Source organism: Camelus ferus, chromosome 10, assembly GCF_009834535.1.
Source record: "Camelus ferus isolate YT-003-E chromosome 10, BCGSAC_Cfer_1.0, whole genome shotgun sequence".
Lineage (NCBI taxonomy): Eukaryota > Metazoa > Chordata > Mammalia > Artiodactyla > Camelidae > Camelus > Camelus ferus.
In genome coordinates, this window is record NC_045705.1 from 65,081,280 (window position 1) to 65,099,455 (window position 18,176).

Here is an 18,176-nt window from a genome sequence, read left to right on the forward strand (position 1 = left end):
AGCTGCCCCAAGAAGCCCAAAGCCTACTCAGCCCCAAACTTTGGCTGGCTGCTTACCAGCTCTCCTGGGCTCCCATTTGGGCCCAGAGCCCAGGCCAAAGCGAGGACCAGTGTCCCAACAGCACTCGCCCCAAACAAACTGCACAGGACCGTTGGATTTGGAAAGTTTTTGTTTTCTTTTCCCACACATTTCCGGGGTTGGGGTGTTTTCCAAGACTCAGACACATTTGTTAACAAAGAGAGAAAAAAAAACTGGGGGAGCAGGGAGCCTGTGGGCAGAGGAGTGACCCCAGCAGTCCGCAGGCAATGCCTGGCTTCCTCTCTTCCCTGCTGCCCGCGTCCAGTAGCTGCCACAGGCTGCTGCTCGCGGTATCTAGATTATTTGTCTTCAATATATATCTGCATTTGCCTTTCCCCTCCCACCCGCCCCCCCACCCTGCTCCTCCAGCAGCTTCCCCATCAATGCACGTCGCCCGGCGGCACACAACAGAACAGGCCTTCCCAGGCCGGAGTCCCCTTCCCTGGGCGGCACCAGGCAGGCGCCTCCTCCTGGTGGGCGGAGCCAGGGCTTTCGGGGCCACGCCTGCCCCGCCCCCGCCCCGCCCCCGCTCCTCGCTGGGCCTCTCCGCCCACCCTCCCGCCCTTCTTCCACCGACTCTGGAAAGAGGAAAGGAAGGGAGAAACCAGACACACACAAAAAGGAGAAGTGAGGGAGGAGGGTGGGGACAGAAAGACACAGCAAGCCTGGGTGGGGACTTGAGGGCTTGGGAAGAGAAGGAAGGCAGGAGAGACAGAGGGAGGAAGAAGAAAAATAGAGGGAAAAATGAACAGGACGGGTAGTGGACACTGTACAAAAACCCCCAGCCTTCCTTCCCGCCCAACCCCACCAAAATAAAACTACCCCCCTTAAAAAAATAAATCAACCCAGGGCTATGAGCACGTGCCCTGCCCAGCGGGCGCAGAGCTGACAGGGACAGACAGCCCCAGGACTGACGACGACTCCGCGCCGGACGGACGGCAGGAGGAAGGGGACGAGCACGGGGTTTTCCTTTCCTTTTTTCTTTTTCTTTTTTTTTCTTTCTTTCTTTCTTTTTTTTTTTCTTTTTTTTTTTTTTTTTTTTTTTTTTTTTTGCGTTTCCGCTTCATGAGAGAAGTCTGAGGCAGCCAGGGAGCAGGTCCCCAGAGCCCCGGCAGAGAGAGGGCCGCACCCTCCTCCCGGGCCCTCCCGGGAGGGGCAGCTGGCAGTGGGGAGCGGTGCCGGGGGCTCAGACGTAATACTCCTTGTCTTTGTTCTTCTTGGCCTTGCTGGGCGTCTTGGGGGCAGCCGGGGCCTTCTCTTTCACCACCGCCCCGTTGCTCTGGGCCGAGTTACTGATGTAGTTCCGGCTCTGGTCCACCTGGTAGGAGCCCTCGTCGCGGTTGCGGTACTTATACATGGCATAGAGGAGGATGAGGATGCACAGCGCCGCGGCCGCCACGATGCCCACCACCATGCCCGTGGTGCTGCTGGACTCCCGGATCACTTCCACTGCACCCGGCGGGCCCCGCTCTCCAGGCCCTGTGGGGTTGGCTGTGGGCAGATGGGGGAAGCCAGGGGCAGAGGTCACGCCGGGGCGCAGTGGAGGGGGCCTCCGCGGCTCAAAGGATGTGGGGGCCCCCGGTCCCAGGGGTGGGTTTTCCAGCAGGGGCTGCAGTGGGTCTCGGTGGTTCATTTTGCCCGCTGGCAGATTGGGGGCCGGGGCGGAGGGAGCGAGCAGCACCCCAGGGGCACCCGTGGCCCCATCTGTCCTGAGGTTGGGCCGGGGAGCAGGTTTGCGGGGGGAGAGGAGGGTGGTGCGGTCCGTGACCAGGGGAAAGGTGGTGTAAAAGTCCTCGTCGTCCGTGGGGGGGAGGCTGGAGTCAAAAACCTCCCCGGAGGCAAAGCCCGAGGCCTCGATAGGCTCCTCGCAGTCGCTGTCGTCCTGCTCGGCCTGGCACGGGCCCCCAGCGGGCGGGCGGCGGGCCGCGGGCGGGGGCGGGGTGTCTTGGGTGGCACCCACGCCCGTGAGGAAGGGGTAGAAGGTGGGGGGTGGGGGCACGAAGGGGGATCGGGTGGCCACGGGAGGGGGGTCTAAGGAGTCCTCCGTGATAATGGGCAATATTAACTCTCCTCCTAGAACAAGAGAGAGAAGAGAAAAGAGAGGGCGTCAGCGAGGGTTCGGGGCGCAGGCGGCCGGCACAGAGAGAGAAACAACAGCCTCACACACCCAAATCGGTTCCAATTGGCTTTGGCGGAGACTAGAGCGGGCTGTGCCCGCCCGCCAGCCAGCCGGAGCACTGCGCTTTAAGCGGGCAGCGGCTGGGATGCCCTGGGCACCCCACGCACGGGCTCTGTGGCTCTCTGGGTTTTGGTCTTTTGTTTGTCTTAAGAAAACAAAAGGAACAGAAAGGAAAGGAAATAGAAAAGAAATGGAAAAAAAAGCTCTACTGGTTTAAGGCTTTAAAAACAGATACAAGAGCAGCATTTAAACAAACCTAACAACAATATCTTTTAGGGTTTTTTTCTAGATTTTTCTTTTGCTTTTTTTTCTTTGGTTTTTAAAAAAGAAGATAGCATACCACGGAATTCAGGCAACTTACATCAACAAATAGGCCGTGTGATTTTAGCATGAAGAAAAAAATTACAAACAGAGCTGTGTAAGCGGGTTCTCCCGGAAAAAATAAGAAAAAACAACTTTTCCGTACAACGTTTTCTGTCTATCTGTTTGGTATCTCCCTCCCTTACTCTTCTCTCCCTGAACAACTTGCTTCCTCCAAAATACTCTCTCTCCTCCCTCACTTGTGCCCTCTCCCCCTCATTAAACACGAAGCTGAAATCTGCAGTGAAGGCTGGCATTGAGGAGGGTTACCATCACTTGGTGTCAGTGTCTAGGGGAGGGAGGGGGCGGGGGGGCCTGGGGAGGAGGTATGTGACAGGCAGCTGTGTAGGACTGCTACATGGGTGAGAGGACTTGGGAGGGGATGGTCATGGGAAGGGGCTTTGAAGGCTAATTGCAGGTTGGCTGTGGGGAGAGGAGAAACTGAAGGTGGGAGGTGATGAGGTCCACAAGGAAGAGTTGGTAGGGAGACACAGACACAATGGAGGAGGGTCCTGTCCGGTAGGGCTTTGGGAATGGTGGTGAGAAGCCTTGTGGAGGCAGGAAAGTGGGGAGGGGCAGGGAGTGAGTGAGAGAAGTGGGAAGGGACACATGATTCTTCAGCTAACCCTAAATCCCCAACTTTCTCTTTCTTCACCCTCCACCTCTGACCCCCACTGACTTCCCCCCCTCCCCCTCCCCAGAACCCCCATGGGCCGCCAGGACCTGGCCAGGGCTTGACTGCCTCTGGCCCTCTTATTATTGTTAAAACAATAATAAAACAACGGAAAGAAGAAGAAAGCAAAAAAAAGAAAAGAAAATACATACACAGCCATCTGGGAAGGATGCACTTGCTAATATAGGGCCCAGGAGAACTAGTGGGGCGAGCCTTTGGGATGGGAGTGGGGTAGGTCTCCTTGCTCCCTAGGTCTGATAACTGGGGTCTCCTGGGAAGAAACTGCAATTCCCATCAGCCCCAAAGACTGAAAACTACAACTCCCATTAGCCTTCACAGGGGTGTGGATCACAATTCTCATCAGCCCCTGGGTCAACAACTACAACTCCCATCAGCCCCCTGGGCCCCCTCTCAAACGGAAGTACTGCAATTTGCCCATCTGGAGTAGAAGGGAGCTGCAGCCCCGGTCTAGGTGGCTGGCAGAAGGACTCTCCTCTTGGAGGAGAGGCTCTGGGCCTGGTGGGGGCTGTAGGTTTCCTCTCTAGCTCTCCCTCCAGCACAGCCCAAGCCCTGCTCCCATCTCCCTGGTCTCTCTGCAGAGCATGATCTTCACAGATCACACCACAAGCCCCCGACTCCCTCCATGGGAAGCATCCCAGGGCTCCACTGCCAGGACCCTTCTGCCCCAGTGCAGCCAGGCCAGCCATGTGCCACCACCACACCTTGGCAACTCTTCTCCTCCTCCCCCTATCCAGAGCGCTCCAATCTCTGCACTGCTGTTCAAACACCTCTGTTGATCCTTCAGATCACAAGCTCCAGCAATTTGGCAGAGCTGTCCTCAACCACACCAGCCAGCTACAGCCAAGACCTTGCTATTGAACTCACAGCCTTGCCAAACTCCTGAGGCTGCTCTTCCCACGAGCCTCCAGTCTCCTCTTGGGTAGGGGCTCACCTGCACCTCAGGCTGTAAAACCCCAGGACACCTGGCCCCCCAGGGGCTCAGCCACACTGGAAAACCAAGCCAAGAGCAGAGAAGCATGTTTTGTGGAGCTGGCACAGTCCCACCCCGGCTTTTTATGGAAGAGGATGCTGAGGTCTGGGGTGGGCAGGACTTCCAGGGTCTACCAGTTGTCAGTGTTAGGTTACATGAATGAACTGACTCTCCTGTCCCTTCTGTGGCTCTCCCCTTCTGTGGCTCTTGGAGGCCAGGGAAGGGCGGAGTCTCACAAGGAGCCCCAGAAGGCCTGACTCCTCCTCTCCACTGCAGGAATCTGCCAGGCTGCTTGACTCTTGGTTTGATTTTAACCTGGGAGGCCAAGACCAGTTCTGTCATTAATTCCTGTGTGACTGTGGGCAAGTTTCTTTCACCTTCTGGGCCTCAGTTTCCTCATATATAAAATTGAGGTATTGGGCTCCAGGCTCAGGGTGAGGCCAAGGCCCAGCTTCCATGGACCTCCAGACCACGGATGAACATACTTTGTCCTACCATCCCCACCTGAGCCCTATACCCACCAAGGATGGCCCAGCAACCTGGTCCCTGGGTAAGTGGCATACTCCACTGTCAGGTCTTGGGAGGAGGCTGGCAGCCCTTCGAGAGGTGGCATCTGGGCCCAGTCATGGCAGGGCTCCCTTCCTGCGTGGATCATGAACATATCTGGGGTCCTCACTGCTGGCCTCTACCACCTGCCCTCTTCCTGACCTTTGCCTTCTGTTCAGAACGCCTTCACCCTGTTGATATCGCACTCATCCTTTGAATCCAGCCAAACACCTCCTCTGCCAGGAAGACTTCCAGAGGCTCCTCCCTGCCTTGGGTGCCTCTGACACCATGTCCCTATTCTGTCCTGGAGGTACAGGTTTGGACTCACTGCTAGGGGCCCATCTGTCTGTCTCCCTAGCACCCAGGACTGGGCCTGGCACGGAGCAGGGGCTCATTGTGTTTTGACCAGGGGAAGGGAAGGAATATTCACCAAGAATTTCCTCTGGCCCAGGCCAGGCTAAGTATCTGGGGGAAAGGGCTGGGAGCCCCTCTCATGGGCCAGAGCACCTGACTTCTGGATACCCTTCCTCCCTGTCCCCCAGGCAGAAGGCACTGCTGAGAGTTCAGCCTGGCAGGAGCCTTGCTCTGTGGGCCCAGCTCTCACCCAAGCCATCTCTACTTTCGATCTTAGACTGGGCCACCAGTTACTCCTGGATCAAGGCTTGTCCCGGGCGGACTACAGCTAGGGCTCCTGCGGAATGCCAGGCCCAGGGCGTAGGACCAGGAGGCCCTTCCTCGGGACACATCATGTCCAAGAGAGGCTGGTCAGGCCAATCAGGGCACAGACTTTGGCTCTCTACCCTCTTGCTTAACCTTCACTAGATGAGGGTGTATGGGGGCTTTAGGCCTCGGACCACAGATAAAACTTGCCCAGCCTGAGCACCTCCACAACCATTTGCCCCAACTCCCTGGTTCTTTAGGCTCTTGGGACACATAGACTCCCAGGGATCCCCATACAGCACCCCTGCTACCCTTTCTCCACCTCTCAGGCCTGGTCATATTGACCTCTTGTCCCTGCCCTTCAACCCCAGCCACTTCCTGGCCTCCATACCTGGGTCTCTGCCGTATCCCTGCACCCTCAGCTCCACTGGGGGCTTTCGCATGAGCTCAAGGCTTAGACAGCCTCTCCTGAGGGTGTCCTGCCCTCACCCACACTAAGCCCATCCCCACACTGCCACAACTGCCCCTGGTGCCCCCTTCTCATGGTCCTGAACATCAGCCTCCACTCCCACACCACTTCCTCCCACACCCCTCACCCTCTCCACGGGATAACACATTACTGAGGTCCCACACTGCCTTCTTTCCCCAACATTCATTCAAGCCAGCCTGGGCTCTGTGGCGGTCAAGTCACACACAAAGCAGGGTACCAGGTTTTCCTCAAGTCATACACTGGTCCAGGAAGGGTCAGCCAAGCTTGCCCCAGTGAGGAGTTAGCGGTGCCTGGAGGAGGGGAGGAACCCTCTGAGACTCCTCACTGCAAAAGACCAACTGGGGGCTCCCCAGGCCGCCCCTCCCCTTGGGCATTTGGGGGTACAGACTCACGAGGAATCATGGTGCCTGGGACCCTTGGTCCAGCTCGGCAACAGGGGTGCACATTGGGATGGGGTGCCTTTGGTGGTCTGAGAAAGACCCTAGGCAGCCTCCCTCCCCTCCCTACTTCAAGCAGTTGCAGCATTTGGGAAATATTCACAGGGGTACTTGTCATAGATGCCACCCACCCTCTGCTCCTAAATTGAATTTCAGTGCATGTCAGCCCCACTTACTAAAGGGAACTCCATTCTGGCCAAGGAGATCACCAGCCATTCCTGAGCACCCACCTCCCCGGCTCCCCTGCCTCTGGGGTCTGCTGACCCAGCAAGCTGGGCCTTCTCTGCCTTTAGGGCACAGAAGACCCCTGACTGGAAATCTACCCAAGATTCCCATTCCCACCCAAGCAAGATGTGCCCACCCCCAAAGGGGCATTCAGAACTGAGGCTGAGAGTCAGAGACTAAGCAGTCAGCTGCCTGAGGCCTCAGCTGCCAGCACGAGGTGCTCTGCCCAGGCTGTGAAGGCAAGGCCTCTAGTCCACAGGGCATTCCATGTGGATTAGAAATACAGCAGCCCCCGACATGGCCACATTCCTGTAGGTACACAATTTGGCAAACAGCATCTCTGCGCAAAACTGGAAAAAGGCATTCTGTCCTCCTGGTGGACACAGCCCCGTTCCAGGGCCCAGGACGTGCGGCTTGGCAAGCAGAGAACTGGCTAGATTTCAGCCCTTACTCACCTGTTCCAGCAGAGCACCATCTGTGTGACTGTGTGCAGTGGCCTGAAGGGTGCCACCCCTCCCCACTCGGAAACCCCAGCACAGCAAGAGCAAACACCAAGGTGGAGTCAAGGTCAGACTGTGAGGCACATCGTGTGTGCACGCGTATGCACCCATCCTTCTGGGGGTCTGTTTCTGTGCACCTGGGTGTGTGTCTTTAAGCATGTGTGGGAGAACCTTGATGGATCTGGGCACTTGAGCATGTGTGTCAGTGAGTCTTAGCAGATATGTGTGCCTGTGAGTTAGCCTGTGGTTCTGTGCGTGTGTCTGCCTGCCTCTGAGCCTGGGTCTGAGCTCGTGTGTGCACGTGTGAATGCATGAATGTGCCGCTGAGAACATGTAAGCATACCACTCACTATGGGTCTGAGCACTGGCAGCGCGCCTCTGAACGCCTCCTTCCCTCGAGACTACATTTCCCAGCATCCCTTTGCAATCAGGTATGGCCGTATGAGAACTGTGGGCAGTGGCAGGCCTAGCCAATAAGAGCTCCTGTGTGTGATCCTCCACATTGTTTCTCCTTCCAGTGACCCTGCAAACCACATGTTGAAAATGGAGGAGACAGAAGAGGGAAGGAGTCTGGATTCCCAAAAAACTTGTGGCAGAGCCACCTGCTGCTCAGGAGCATCTGAGTGAGAAACTTCTCTTAAAGGACCCACTGAGATTCGGGGGTTATCTGTTACTGAAGTAAATGTTACCTTAACTAATACAGACACTGAACCAGAAATGAGTGTCACATGAACAAAAACCTGTGGCACTCAGGTAACAATCCAAGGAAATGGATTTGGAGGCTGGAAATATGCAGAACCACAGAATGCAGTAGCAGGACATCTGGTCTGGTTTGTGATGACCTAGAGGGCCGGCCACGTGCCTGCTGAGGCTGAGGCATTAAGGGGAAGTGCCAGGAAAGTTGAGATGACAATGCTGGCTTTTACTTTCAGCATTTGGTAACATATTACAAGAAAGAGACAAAGTTAGGCAAGAATTGGTGGGTTTGCAATAGAGATGAAGAAACTAGAGAGAGCCCGGAAATATGGGGCCTGCAAGTGTCGGGAGAGCTGCTGATTCCAAACCCCAAATCTTAAAAGAGAAGCTTGGAAATTGTTTTCAGGGACAGTGGCCCAGGAAAACTTCCACCTGAATAAGGGCAATCAGTCTTGCCTCAAAGATCAGACTAAGGATGTGGCCTCCTCCCCTATTGTTTCAAATTTCCTCAAGATAGTCACCACTAAATTAAGAGACAGGGCTGAGAAACAAGGAAATAAATGGGCTTGAGAATTATGGCTAGGAGAGAACTCTGAGTGTGGTTATGTTGACTGAGCCTGAAAAAGACCTTTGGGCCCCACAATATGCATGAGCAGGAAGTGGGCTGTCAAGACTTAAGGGCCTCCAAGGAGGACATTTTCCCAACACTTGGCCATTCAGAGATGGCCAAGGAGGATAAGAACTGGGGGTGACCTACCAGAGGGCCCCAGACAGAGGAGAGGGGAGCGTCTCCCAGACAGCAGAGGCGGGGTTTGAGAGAGAAGCTTCCCCACTACTGGGGGCAGAGCCTCCAGCTGCCTACTAGCTGGATCTCCCCAACACTAGGAACCAGAAGCTTCTGTGTGCCGTCCATCCTTGGATGGGGGTTTTATCCTGGTGGGCATCTCTGGCCACCACTGCATTCTGGGTTATGCTGGACTGTGTGGGCAGTGAGATCAATTTTCCTCTTAGTTATGGGCATCCAGGCCACATATGCGTACCCAGGGGCCAGGTCTGGACCCAGTGGATCGGGGCCATGTCCCAGACATCCTCACCTTTGAGAAGACTATCCATACTGGGCAGGGCTTTGGGGTGTCTTCCTTGGGGAAGGGTGGGTGTGCTCTGTGGCTGGGAGGAAGAGTGGAATGGATTGTTGGTGACCCAAAGGCCAGACTGTGGCAAATAAATGGCTTGCTGGTCACCAAATCCATTTTTGCTTCCTCCTGTGGGCAGGGCAGGGCAAGGCCACGCCTCCCAGCTTGCCTGGAAGCTAGGTCTTGCCAAGTGACTGCGCTCCGGAGGGCAGAGTCAGCAGGGGCCGTGTGCACCTCTCCTTCCCAGGCCTGGCCCATAAACCCTCCCCTGTGAGTCCCTCCTGGCTCATTCCCTTCCCCCACAACTCGGGAAGTCACGGAGAACGTGGACAGAGACCGGCCCCGAATCAGCGCTCAGAGAAGAGCTGCTTACCAATCAGGAACGCTGTTTATAACTTTATATGGAGAAAACAATTTCTGTGTGTTAAACCGCAGGTGTTGAGATTTACCACCACAGGTTACTAGCGTTACCTTAAGATATGCTAAAATCTGAACACACTTGTGCCGCTGTAATTCTGAGCTAGATGTGTGGGTCTGAGTAAATGTGCCTGTGTCTGTGGAATTAAGCACGTGTAGGCCTCTGAGGGCCCTGTGTGTGTGCGTGCCGGGGCACTGATGAAGGGGGACCCACATGTGTGCGATGGGCACGAGGCCACTTCTCCGGGTCTGAGAACATTCGTGCTTATGTGAATCCAAGTACACGTGTATGTGGATCCTGGTGGTTCTGTGTGCTCACCTGGTGATCATGGAGGCATGCATTTTACCATGTCAAAACATGTGACTGGCCTGAGGGTCCACTGACGTGTGGGTGTCCTTCTGTGTGTAGCTGCATGTATACCTCTGAGTGTGTAAGTACGCTAGCGGCTGTGAGCATTCGTGCGGGCCAGTGTTGACCTGACTGTGGTGTGTGTGTAAATGTATACCACCGTGGCACTGCATACAAGTGTGCAGGCCTTGAGGGGTCTGAGCATATGTGCATGTGTCTGAGCTCAAGGGCATGCACGTTGCAATGAGCCTTGGAAAGTCTGAGCTGAGGTGGGCCTCCGAGGGGCTTAGTGAATGTGAACAGATGTGCAGATGGCCGTAAGTCTGAAGCAGAGCTGTGACACACGTGCACCTCTGTGAGCCTGGGCACAGATGTGCACGTCCCTCAACTCGTGAGCGCATGTGTATAATCTGCACATACCGTGTATGTGCCTGTTCTGAACATGCACAAACACACCTGTGATTCTGAAACATCCATGAGCGTCTGTAAGTCTGAGCACATGTGTAGGAATCTGTGGCCTGAGCACACGTGTGAGTGTGTGTGATGCAGGTGGATTTGTGCACGTGTGTGACTCTGAGCTGAGCATGGCTGTGGAATTCTGCGTCTGAGGACACACACACACGCAGGGGCCTTGATGGGTCTGAGCACGTGTGTGTAGGTGCTCAGGCCTGAACATACATGTTCCTTGCGTGTCTGAAATATGTGAGTGATTCTGAGCATGGGCGTGCGATTTTGAACATCTGGTCTAAACCTCGATAGATGTGTGCGCGTGTGCAAGCGTGCTTCAGTGGGTTTGCATGGGCATGGAGGTGCAGCTCTGAGCACACGCGAGTGCCTTGGAAGGTTTAAGACTTGCTGCGTGTGCAGCTGAGCACGTGTGTAGGTGTGAACGGCTGTGGGTCTGAGCATACGGGCACCTGTGAGTCCAAGTCTAGATGTGGAGCTCAAAGCACACACACGCAGGACCGTGGCTCTGAGCACACGTGTGCCTCTGTGAGACTGTGTTCATGTGTAGTTTGTCTGTGTGAGTCGAACTTCTGGGGCTCCCAATACGTGCGTGGCTCTTTAGATCTAAGCACGCGTGTGCCTCTTTTGATCTGGGGACAAATGGCGCGTGACTTTCTAGATTTGAACATATGTGCACCTGTGAAAGTGGACATGCGTGAGCTTGCTGGTAGGTCCATTATTGTGTGTGTGCCTCTGGTCTAGCACGTGTGCTGTGGAGCTGCGTCCCTCTGTGGGTCTGAGTCTGTGTGTGTACTTCCTATGTGTCTCAGGGGTACAAACTCAGATCCCTGCAGGGCCAGGCCTGTAACACACGGTGTGGGTCAGGCCAGCCAAGACAGTGAGGGGTGGTGGGCCACACTGCGACCTGCAGGACACGTCCCCCTAAAGACACTCCCATTCAAAAGAATTTAAACCCTGTGTCCAACAACACAGTACCCTTCTTTGACTGGGTTGCCAACCTCAGGTTAAATAACTGTGTTCGATGGTAGCCTCACCAAGCTGGGGGAGGAAGGAGAGGCCTGAGGTCTGCCAAGGGGCCAAGTCAAGGGAAGGTGTGAAATGTTTCAGGGATGATCCAAGGCTTCACACCTGGACCCAGGGCGGAGGACTGGCAGGGGGGAGGGTACAAACGCCCTGGGGTCAGGCCCTGGGTAGCCACTGTCTCCAGCCAAGCTGCCTCCACCTCTAACTCTGACCTTGGAGCCAAAGGAGGCCTGGTCTTCTGCTAGACAAAAAGTCTTTCTGCGCTGGGGGCACAAGAGGGACTCTGGCCTGAGTCTCCTTCCACTCCAGGTGGGAGGAGGGTCAGGGTCTAGATCAGTCTGAGGGACTACAGAGTCATCTTGGTCCTTGTCTGGGCTCCCATCAAGATAAAAATCCCATTTAGGCATGTCAGAGCAGCATGGGTGTGAAAGTGCAAACGTGAGCGAAGCACATCAGGGGGAGGGCCTGCGGGTCTGACGGTTTCCTCTGGGGACTCAAGCACGCATTCTGCCCTCCCTCCCTCTTAGTTTTAAAGCTGAGTGCTGGGCTGGCCCACCAGCCTCTCCCGATCCCCCTGCTTCTATTCCTCTGCCCTCCACCCTCCCCTCACATACTTGGCCCTTTGATGGGGGGAGGGCAGCTGACCCACCTACTTCAGCTCCCCTTCACTCCCTGGTCCCAACACAGTCTAAAGAGCTCAGCCCACCTGGGCACACACTCAGCATCACACCCAGGCCCCTGGCAAGACTCCGGGCTGGTGCTGGGAGGCTAGAACCTGGTGGACAATGTGTGGCCCTGGGGTGGCCCAGTGTGTGTGGCATGTCCCTGAGGAATGGCCATCTGGCCCCACACTCCTCTTGGCAGGGTCCAGGGAGAGCAGAGATTCCTCCTCTCACCGTGGCAGTTCCCATGCCCAAGTGTGCAAACACAGCTGGTGGGGCCAAGGGGCGCCCTTTTCTCACAACTACACACCTTTTTGTCCCCAGGGTCCCATCCCAGGGCTCTCCTGGGGCCATTCAACACAGCCACTCCCTGCAGGCCTAGCCCTGAGGTAGTGTCCACCTACAGAAATCCCCGTAAGGGACTTGTAAGAGGGGTGAATAAAGCAGGGTTGAATGGGAGTGCTGCATCGAAGCTGCCAGAAGCCCAGACTCTCCCAAAGCAAGGCGGGGTGTGAAGACACATCCTTGAGCTGAGATCACCCAGTGAGATGGAGGGGACGGCCTTCAGCAGAGGGGCCTCCCCACAGTGGAGGGCATCTGTCCAGAGAGCACTGGTCTTTCGCTTTGGATGAGGAGGACTTTCCAGCCCAGCAGCCTAAGGCTCCTCCAAGAACCTCAGGGCCCGAGACCACCAGAACAAACCCCTCAGCTCTGGCCTAGTCGGGGGACACGAGGGCCTTTAGAGTCTCCACCCTAGAAATCCCTCTGTCCTTTGTCTCTGGAACCTGAGCCTCGGTTCCATGGTCTTCTTCCTCCACCAACACTCCTTCCATGGGTGCAGCCCACCCTCATGAGTGTCTCTTCTGGGATTGGCAGGCCCCCAGGGTCCCCCCAGGCCGGATTCACAGGATATGCTAAGGTCACCCCTCAGCTGACCCCATCACCTCCCCTGACCCTGCAGGTACCTGTCCTAGCAGGCACCTGTCCCAGCCTCTTACCTTCCAGGACCAACAGCCCAGGTGCCACACATTGCAAAGTAATGGGGAGAAGTCTCTGGAAACCCAAGCAAGGGTTGAGGCTCCCATGAGCTCATCCAGGCCACCACCAAGGCCCACGCACTCCCGCTGGGAAATCGGGCTGCATTCAGTCTTCCTCCATTCCCGCTGCCAGTATCAAGCACCAGGATCTTGCTCCTTAGGCCCTCTCCCCTCAGCCCCTCCCTGCCACCCTCAACCTGCTCAGATGCACCCACTGTGCCGCTCCACACCCCACACTTGTCAGTCGGCACCCAAGGCCCGCCCCTGCTTTGCCAGTTGCCCTCTCGCTCTCTGGGGCTGCATCCTTCTCTGCAGCTGCAAGGATCAAACAGAGGCTTGGGATGCCACCCCTGGGAAGCCTTCCTTCCCAGCTCTGCTCTCCTTCTACAGCAGCTCCCCCACCAGAAATCTGGGCCAGACCCCAGGTCCCAGTCTCCCTAGGGAAACTCATGTCTGGCTGGGGCACCTCCCACCCAGCACGCTGCCCGGCAGAGAGTAAAAGTAACTGCCCCAGCTTGGCCTGGCAGCCCCAGCAGCATGTCTGGTCACCTCCCTGAGACTGGGAATGAGGAAGGTTCAGGATCCAGCAGAGATCTCCTCTAATTGTGACCAAGAGAACACCAGGCCTCAGGGACTGATGAGAGTTGCAGTTCTGGACCCAAGAGCTGATGGGAATTGTAGTTCCTAGGCCTGCATAACCCATTCCCACCCAACCCCATAAGGACTCATGGGAGCTGCAGCTACTCATCTTTCTAGGGAAAGTCTCCCTCTTTCCCTCCAGGCATCCCTTGTCCCTCAACCCCAGGACCCCAAGCTAAGGACACCTCACTACCTCCCAGGGCCAGGGCATCAAGAGGCTAGAAACTGCCTCTCCAGAGGGCATTTGTGGGACCTGAGGGCAATGGTAGGATGGGAGAGGAAGCTATCAGGGAAAGTTAGGGCCTGGCCCCTCGGGCTTGAGCCAGGTGGTAAGGACAGTCGCCCCCCTCCCATCAGCGTCGCAGTGGGCCCGGGGCAGGGGAGGGGGGAAAGGCACTCACCAGTACTAGGCTCACACTCCTCCAGGTCCTCGTCATCGCTCGGACACTCGGCCGAGGCCACCAGGAGGTCATCTGTGTTCTGGGGGTGAGAGGAGGGTGGCAGGGGGAAGAAGAGGGTCCCAGGGTGGGTCAGCAGTCCCCACAGCCACTTCTTGAGGTGTGGGACAGCACAGGGGATGAGTTCTCTCACCGCTTGCTGGATGGCCGTGGGCCTCCATCTCCCCTGTGCACAGGGAGACTCAACATGCCTCCCCTGCAGCAGCTCCCTTGCTCCTGGGGATCAGTGGAACAGCACACGCTGTGCTTTTTATTTCTGGGAAGCCAGGGAGACTGGACGCCAGAACTGGGGCTTTAGAGCTGGAGCAAGGGGGGCCCAGGGGTGTCCAGGAGATAAGGCACAAGGGCTTCTGGACAGAGAAGGGGAACAAGACCGGGGGTGTGGCCAGGGATTCTTGGCTCCAGCCTCACCACCCCCCCCCACCTCCCTCATCTCTCTCCCAACCCCCTTCCTAGAGCCCGGGAACTGGGCTGCACACAATAATTAAGGCTATGGTTGCCATGACAACGGGAGTCGACTTTGTCAGCATTTTCTCTCCTCCTGATTGCAAAGAAAGAGAATCCCCAAGATGAGTGAATGTAAGGGGTGGCGGTTGGTGGGGGGTACTGCTCAGGAGGTGGTAGGGAAGAAACTCAAGGAGGGAAACCCAGAATCCAGGCAGGAAGGGAGTCTGAGAGACTTCAGGGTCGGGCGAGAGGGCCAGGCTGAAGGCTAAGGATGGGAGGAATCTGGGGTGGATACGGGGTGAAAGGGTCACATCCTGCCTCTTCCCCACCCCCTGACCCTCAGACACTGCAGCCCTTACCCAAGGGCGAGGCGGGACCTGGAAGACTGATTTGCCTTCTGCATCTCTGCCCTCTCCATGCCAGCCTCCCCTGCAGAGGCTCCTCCAGCACAGCTGTGACCCCTACAGCCCCACCTCTCTCTTCCACCTGGATGGTCTGCCTATCACCTCCCACTGAGACTGGATGGCCCTTCCTGCCATCAGGCACTGGGCATGGCCGGTGCCCAACCTTGGGTAGAGCCAGGCCTTTCTCCTAGGGCTCCCCGCTCCCCGGGGCAAGGCCTGGCATTCAGGTTCCCTTGGTTTTCTTGGCAGTGAAGGCAGATGGAAGGGGCTTCAGGCTTGTCTCTCTTGCCTGGATGAGTCTGTCGGCTGGTCCCAGGCCCCCCACAGCCCAGACTCGCAGGGATGAGAGGACTTGGAGCTCACACACAGGGGCTGAAGGCAAGCCAGGTGGTAGAGGAAGGGCATGTCCCCATGGACGCCCCCAGACCCCTCTCACTCTGGGAGGACAGAGGTCCCTCCAGGCCTAGAGGCCCACAGCCATTGACAGGGGAAAGAAGTAGCTGGGGCAGAGGAAACAAGGTGACTAAGTAAGGTCCAATGTGCCAGGTGTGAGCCCCCAGGCCAACAGTGACTGGCAGCAACAACTAGAAATCAGCTGGGCCCCCAGGCTGCCTCTGTAAGTCACATATGCTCAGTCAGCTTTGGCCACCAGGAAAGCCAGGCCTGTCCTGCCCCAGCAGAGCCTCATTCTCAGGTACGGCCCCCTTGGGTGCTCCCCTTGATACAAGAGAAGATAAACTCAAACCTGACCCAGGGAGAGCATCTGAGCAGGTAGGGCAGAGGGTGGGGAGCGAGGGTATCACACCAGGGAACTGTCTGCACCAACGCTGACTCTGACCCATGGGCACAGAGGATACTGAGGCCTGCTACATGGTGGTGCCTCTCAAGGTCACACAGAGAGGATTTGTGAAGGCAACGGGCTGGCAGTCCCACTGCAAGGACTCCAGCAATCGGGGAGAGGCTGCTCCTGACTTCCACCTGCATCCAGAGAGGGCCTGCCACTGCCAGATGAGCCTCTAGCCCCTCCATCACTGTCACCTCTGTTCCCTGCCTGGAGCGATGCCATCCTGGGTCCCTCCATCTCCCACTCGATGCCCACACAACACTGGGCGTGGCCTTCATTATGGGGCAGGCAGAAGGGGTCATTCCACACTCACCTCTAACCCAGAGTTCCTCCTTCATAGGTCTTCCCTGGTCTAGCTAGGGTACCAAACTCCCCCTCAACTCTGGGATTGGTCCTCCTAGAAATAGTGGTCACCTCCACATCTACAACATCCCTGGTCACCAGGGTGGAAACCGCATCACAACAGGAGATCTTACTGGCCCCACCTGAACCATCGTCCCCTCAGGCCTTCCCTGGGCACCACAGTTGCTATGCAGACATCAGCCCTACCCCTCACCCGAAGCCCCATCCCTTGTCTGTTCACTGGAGGGGCCCTCACCTGGGTGGTGCTGTCCCTCAGTGTGGGGGAGCGGCCCCGGCGCGTGGTGGTAGTGGCCATGGTGGTGGTGGTCTCCATGATGGTGGTGGCCATGTCGGCCAGCAGGGTGGTGGCTGTGGTCTCCGCACTGAGCAGCACGGATGGCCCCTCCCCCACCAAGCGCAGGTGACCCTCAGTCCGCACATTGGGGTCGCTCTCGGCGGCCAGCGCCAGCACCTTGAGCCCATTGTAGTAGAGGCCGGACACCTGGCCCTGGAAGGGGCAGGCCCTGATCCCGGCCTCCGATCTTGATGGCAGCCTGGCTGTTGAAGATGGTCAGCTGGCGGCCTGGTAGGGGAGGGGAAGGGGCGGGCAGAGGGGGAAAGACAACAGAGGGAGACCACAAAGGGATGGGGAGAATAGAGTGGAGCCAAGAGGAGGAAAGAGGGGTTGAGGTGGATACCAGTAAGTGTGGGGTGGGGGGGAGAGGAAGAAACGAGGAAGGGGCAGACACCAAAGGGAAAGTCCTTGTCAGCCACTAGCCCAGCCAAGCCAGGTGGGGACCCTGGAGAGGGAGGGTCCCCAGGGCATACATGGGCTGGGAAAGGGGGCCCAGCTCCCCCCTCTCCCCACCATGCTCATGCCTCTGGCCTTCCCATCCCCCCTCCTCTCCTGCTCCAGAGGCATCACCCCCTTCTTTCCCTTCCCTCAATTTGATCCCCATCTTCCCTCTCTGTTCCCCCGAACTTCCCACACCCAGTGTCCAGCCCCGAGCCATGGAGCCCTCGGAAGCAGTGGACAGAGGCGACAAAGAGGCAGACACAGAGGAGGTGACTGCCAGGCCGCGTGGTCAGCGCATGTCAGGGCAGGGATGGAGGTGAGACCGAGGGGTGGATAGTGTGTGGGAGGTGGACCAGCGTGCTTGAGGCTGGGAGCAGCCACGCCGACCTCACTCTGCCCTCCCAGCCACCACCAGGCCCTCTGATTTCTGGCCAGAACAACCCCCACCCCGCCTCCTCCCCTCCAAGGCCCAGCCACTGCCTGGGGATCAGGCCCTGGAGAGCAGAGTCCTTCCTCCCCGCCAGGATGTGCAAGCACAGAGATGGAAAATGTTAAAGGGACATTGCTTCGTTCACTGACAGCCAAAAAAACCACTCCAGCTCCAACCTCACTCTTCACTCAACAGTTACACCTCAGAATGCCCACCTGGGTGGGGTTTGGCTATTCTGTTTGGTTTTAGTGGATCTGGGGTTCGGTTTAACCCTCTGAGTTTGTTGCTTTGGTTTGGTTTTTAGAAAAGATATTTATTATGTTTAAGTTTAGATTTAACTTTGATTTTGATGTTGCTTATTTTTTGTGGGGGAGTCGGGCAGAGGATCTACTAAGTTGCACCCTGCTCCCCTGGACCTTCAGCTGCTGGCGCTGGGGGTTTTAAGACCTGGCTTAGCCCTCGTTAGCCTCTGGTTAGTGCCTCGTTAAAGATCTGGTTTAGAGTTAGGTGTCTGCAAGCCCTGCCCCCAAAACCTGGGCTGAGGACAGTCCAACTTGTGAAACCCACACCCTCTTTGGAAACATGGGTTCCCTGGGACGTTTAGGCCTCTGGGACACCCAGCCATACATCTGGCTTCTGGCTAATGACCAGCCATGGGTGTGTTTGCTTGGACCCTCTGCTCAGCCTCTCCGGCACCTCCCCACTGCCCAGCACCTCACTCACCCCTAGAGCAGGGTCACCATCTTACAGGAAACTAGTGAGTGGCAGCTGGACACCAGACCCAGAGAGGCCCGTGAGGACCGCTGTTTGCAGAGTTTATTCCCATGTATGAGAATTACAAGAAAAGCACAGGGGAGAAGGTTCACAGAGGTCAAATGACTTTCAAAAACAA

General features: G+C 56.8%; 1 protein-coding gene across 1 annotated transcript in view; it reads right to left on the bottom strand.

The window, feature by feature from the left end:
- Nucleotides 1–156: 156 nt before the first annotated feature.
- NRXN2 (neurexin 2) overlaps nucleotides 157–18,176 on the bottom strand; it is a 97,553-nt gene continuing 79,533 nt past the window's right edge. The window contains 4 exon segments of the mRNA XM_032489729.1: nucleotides 157–2,151; nucleotides 13,965–14,043; nucleotides 16,315–16,575; nucleotides 16,577–16,641. Coding sequence (XP_032345620.1) covers nucleotides 1,265–2,151; nucleotides 13,965–14,043; nucleotides 16,315–16,575; nucleotides 16,577–16,641 — 1,292 coding nt within the window. The 3' untranslated portion in view covers nucleotides 157–1,264.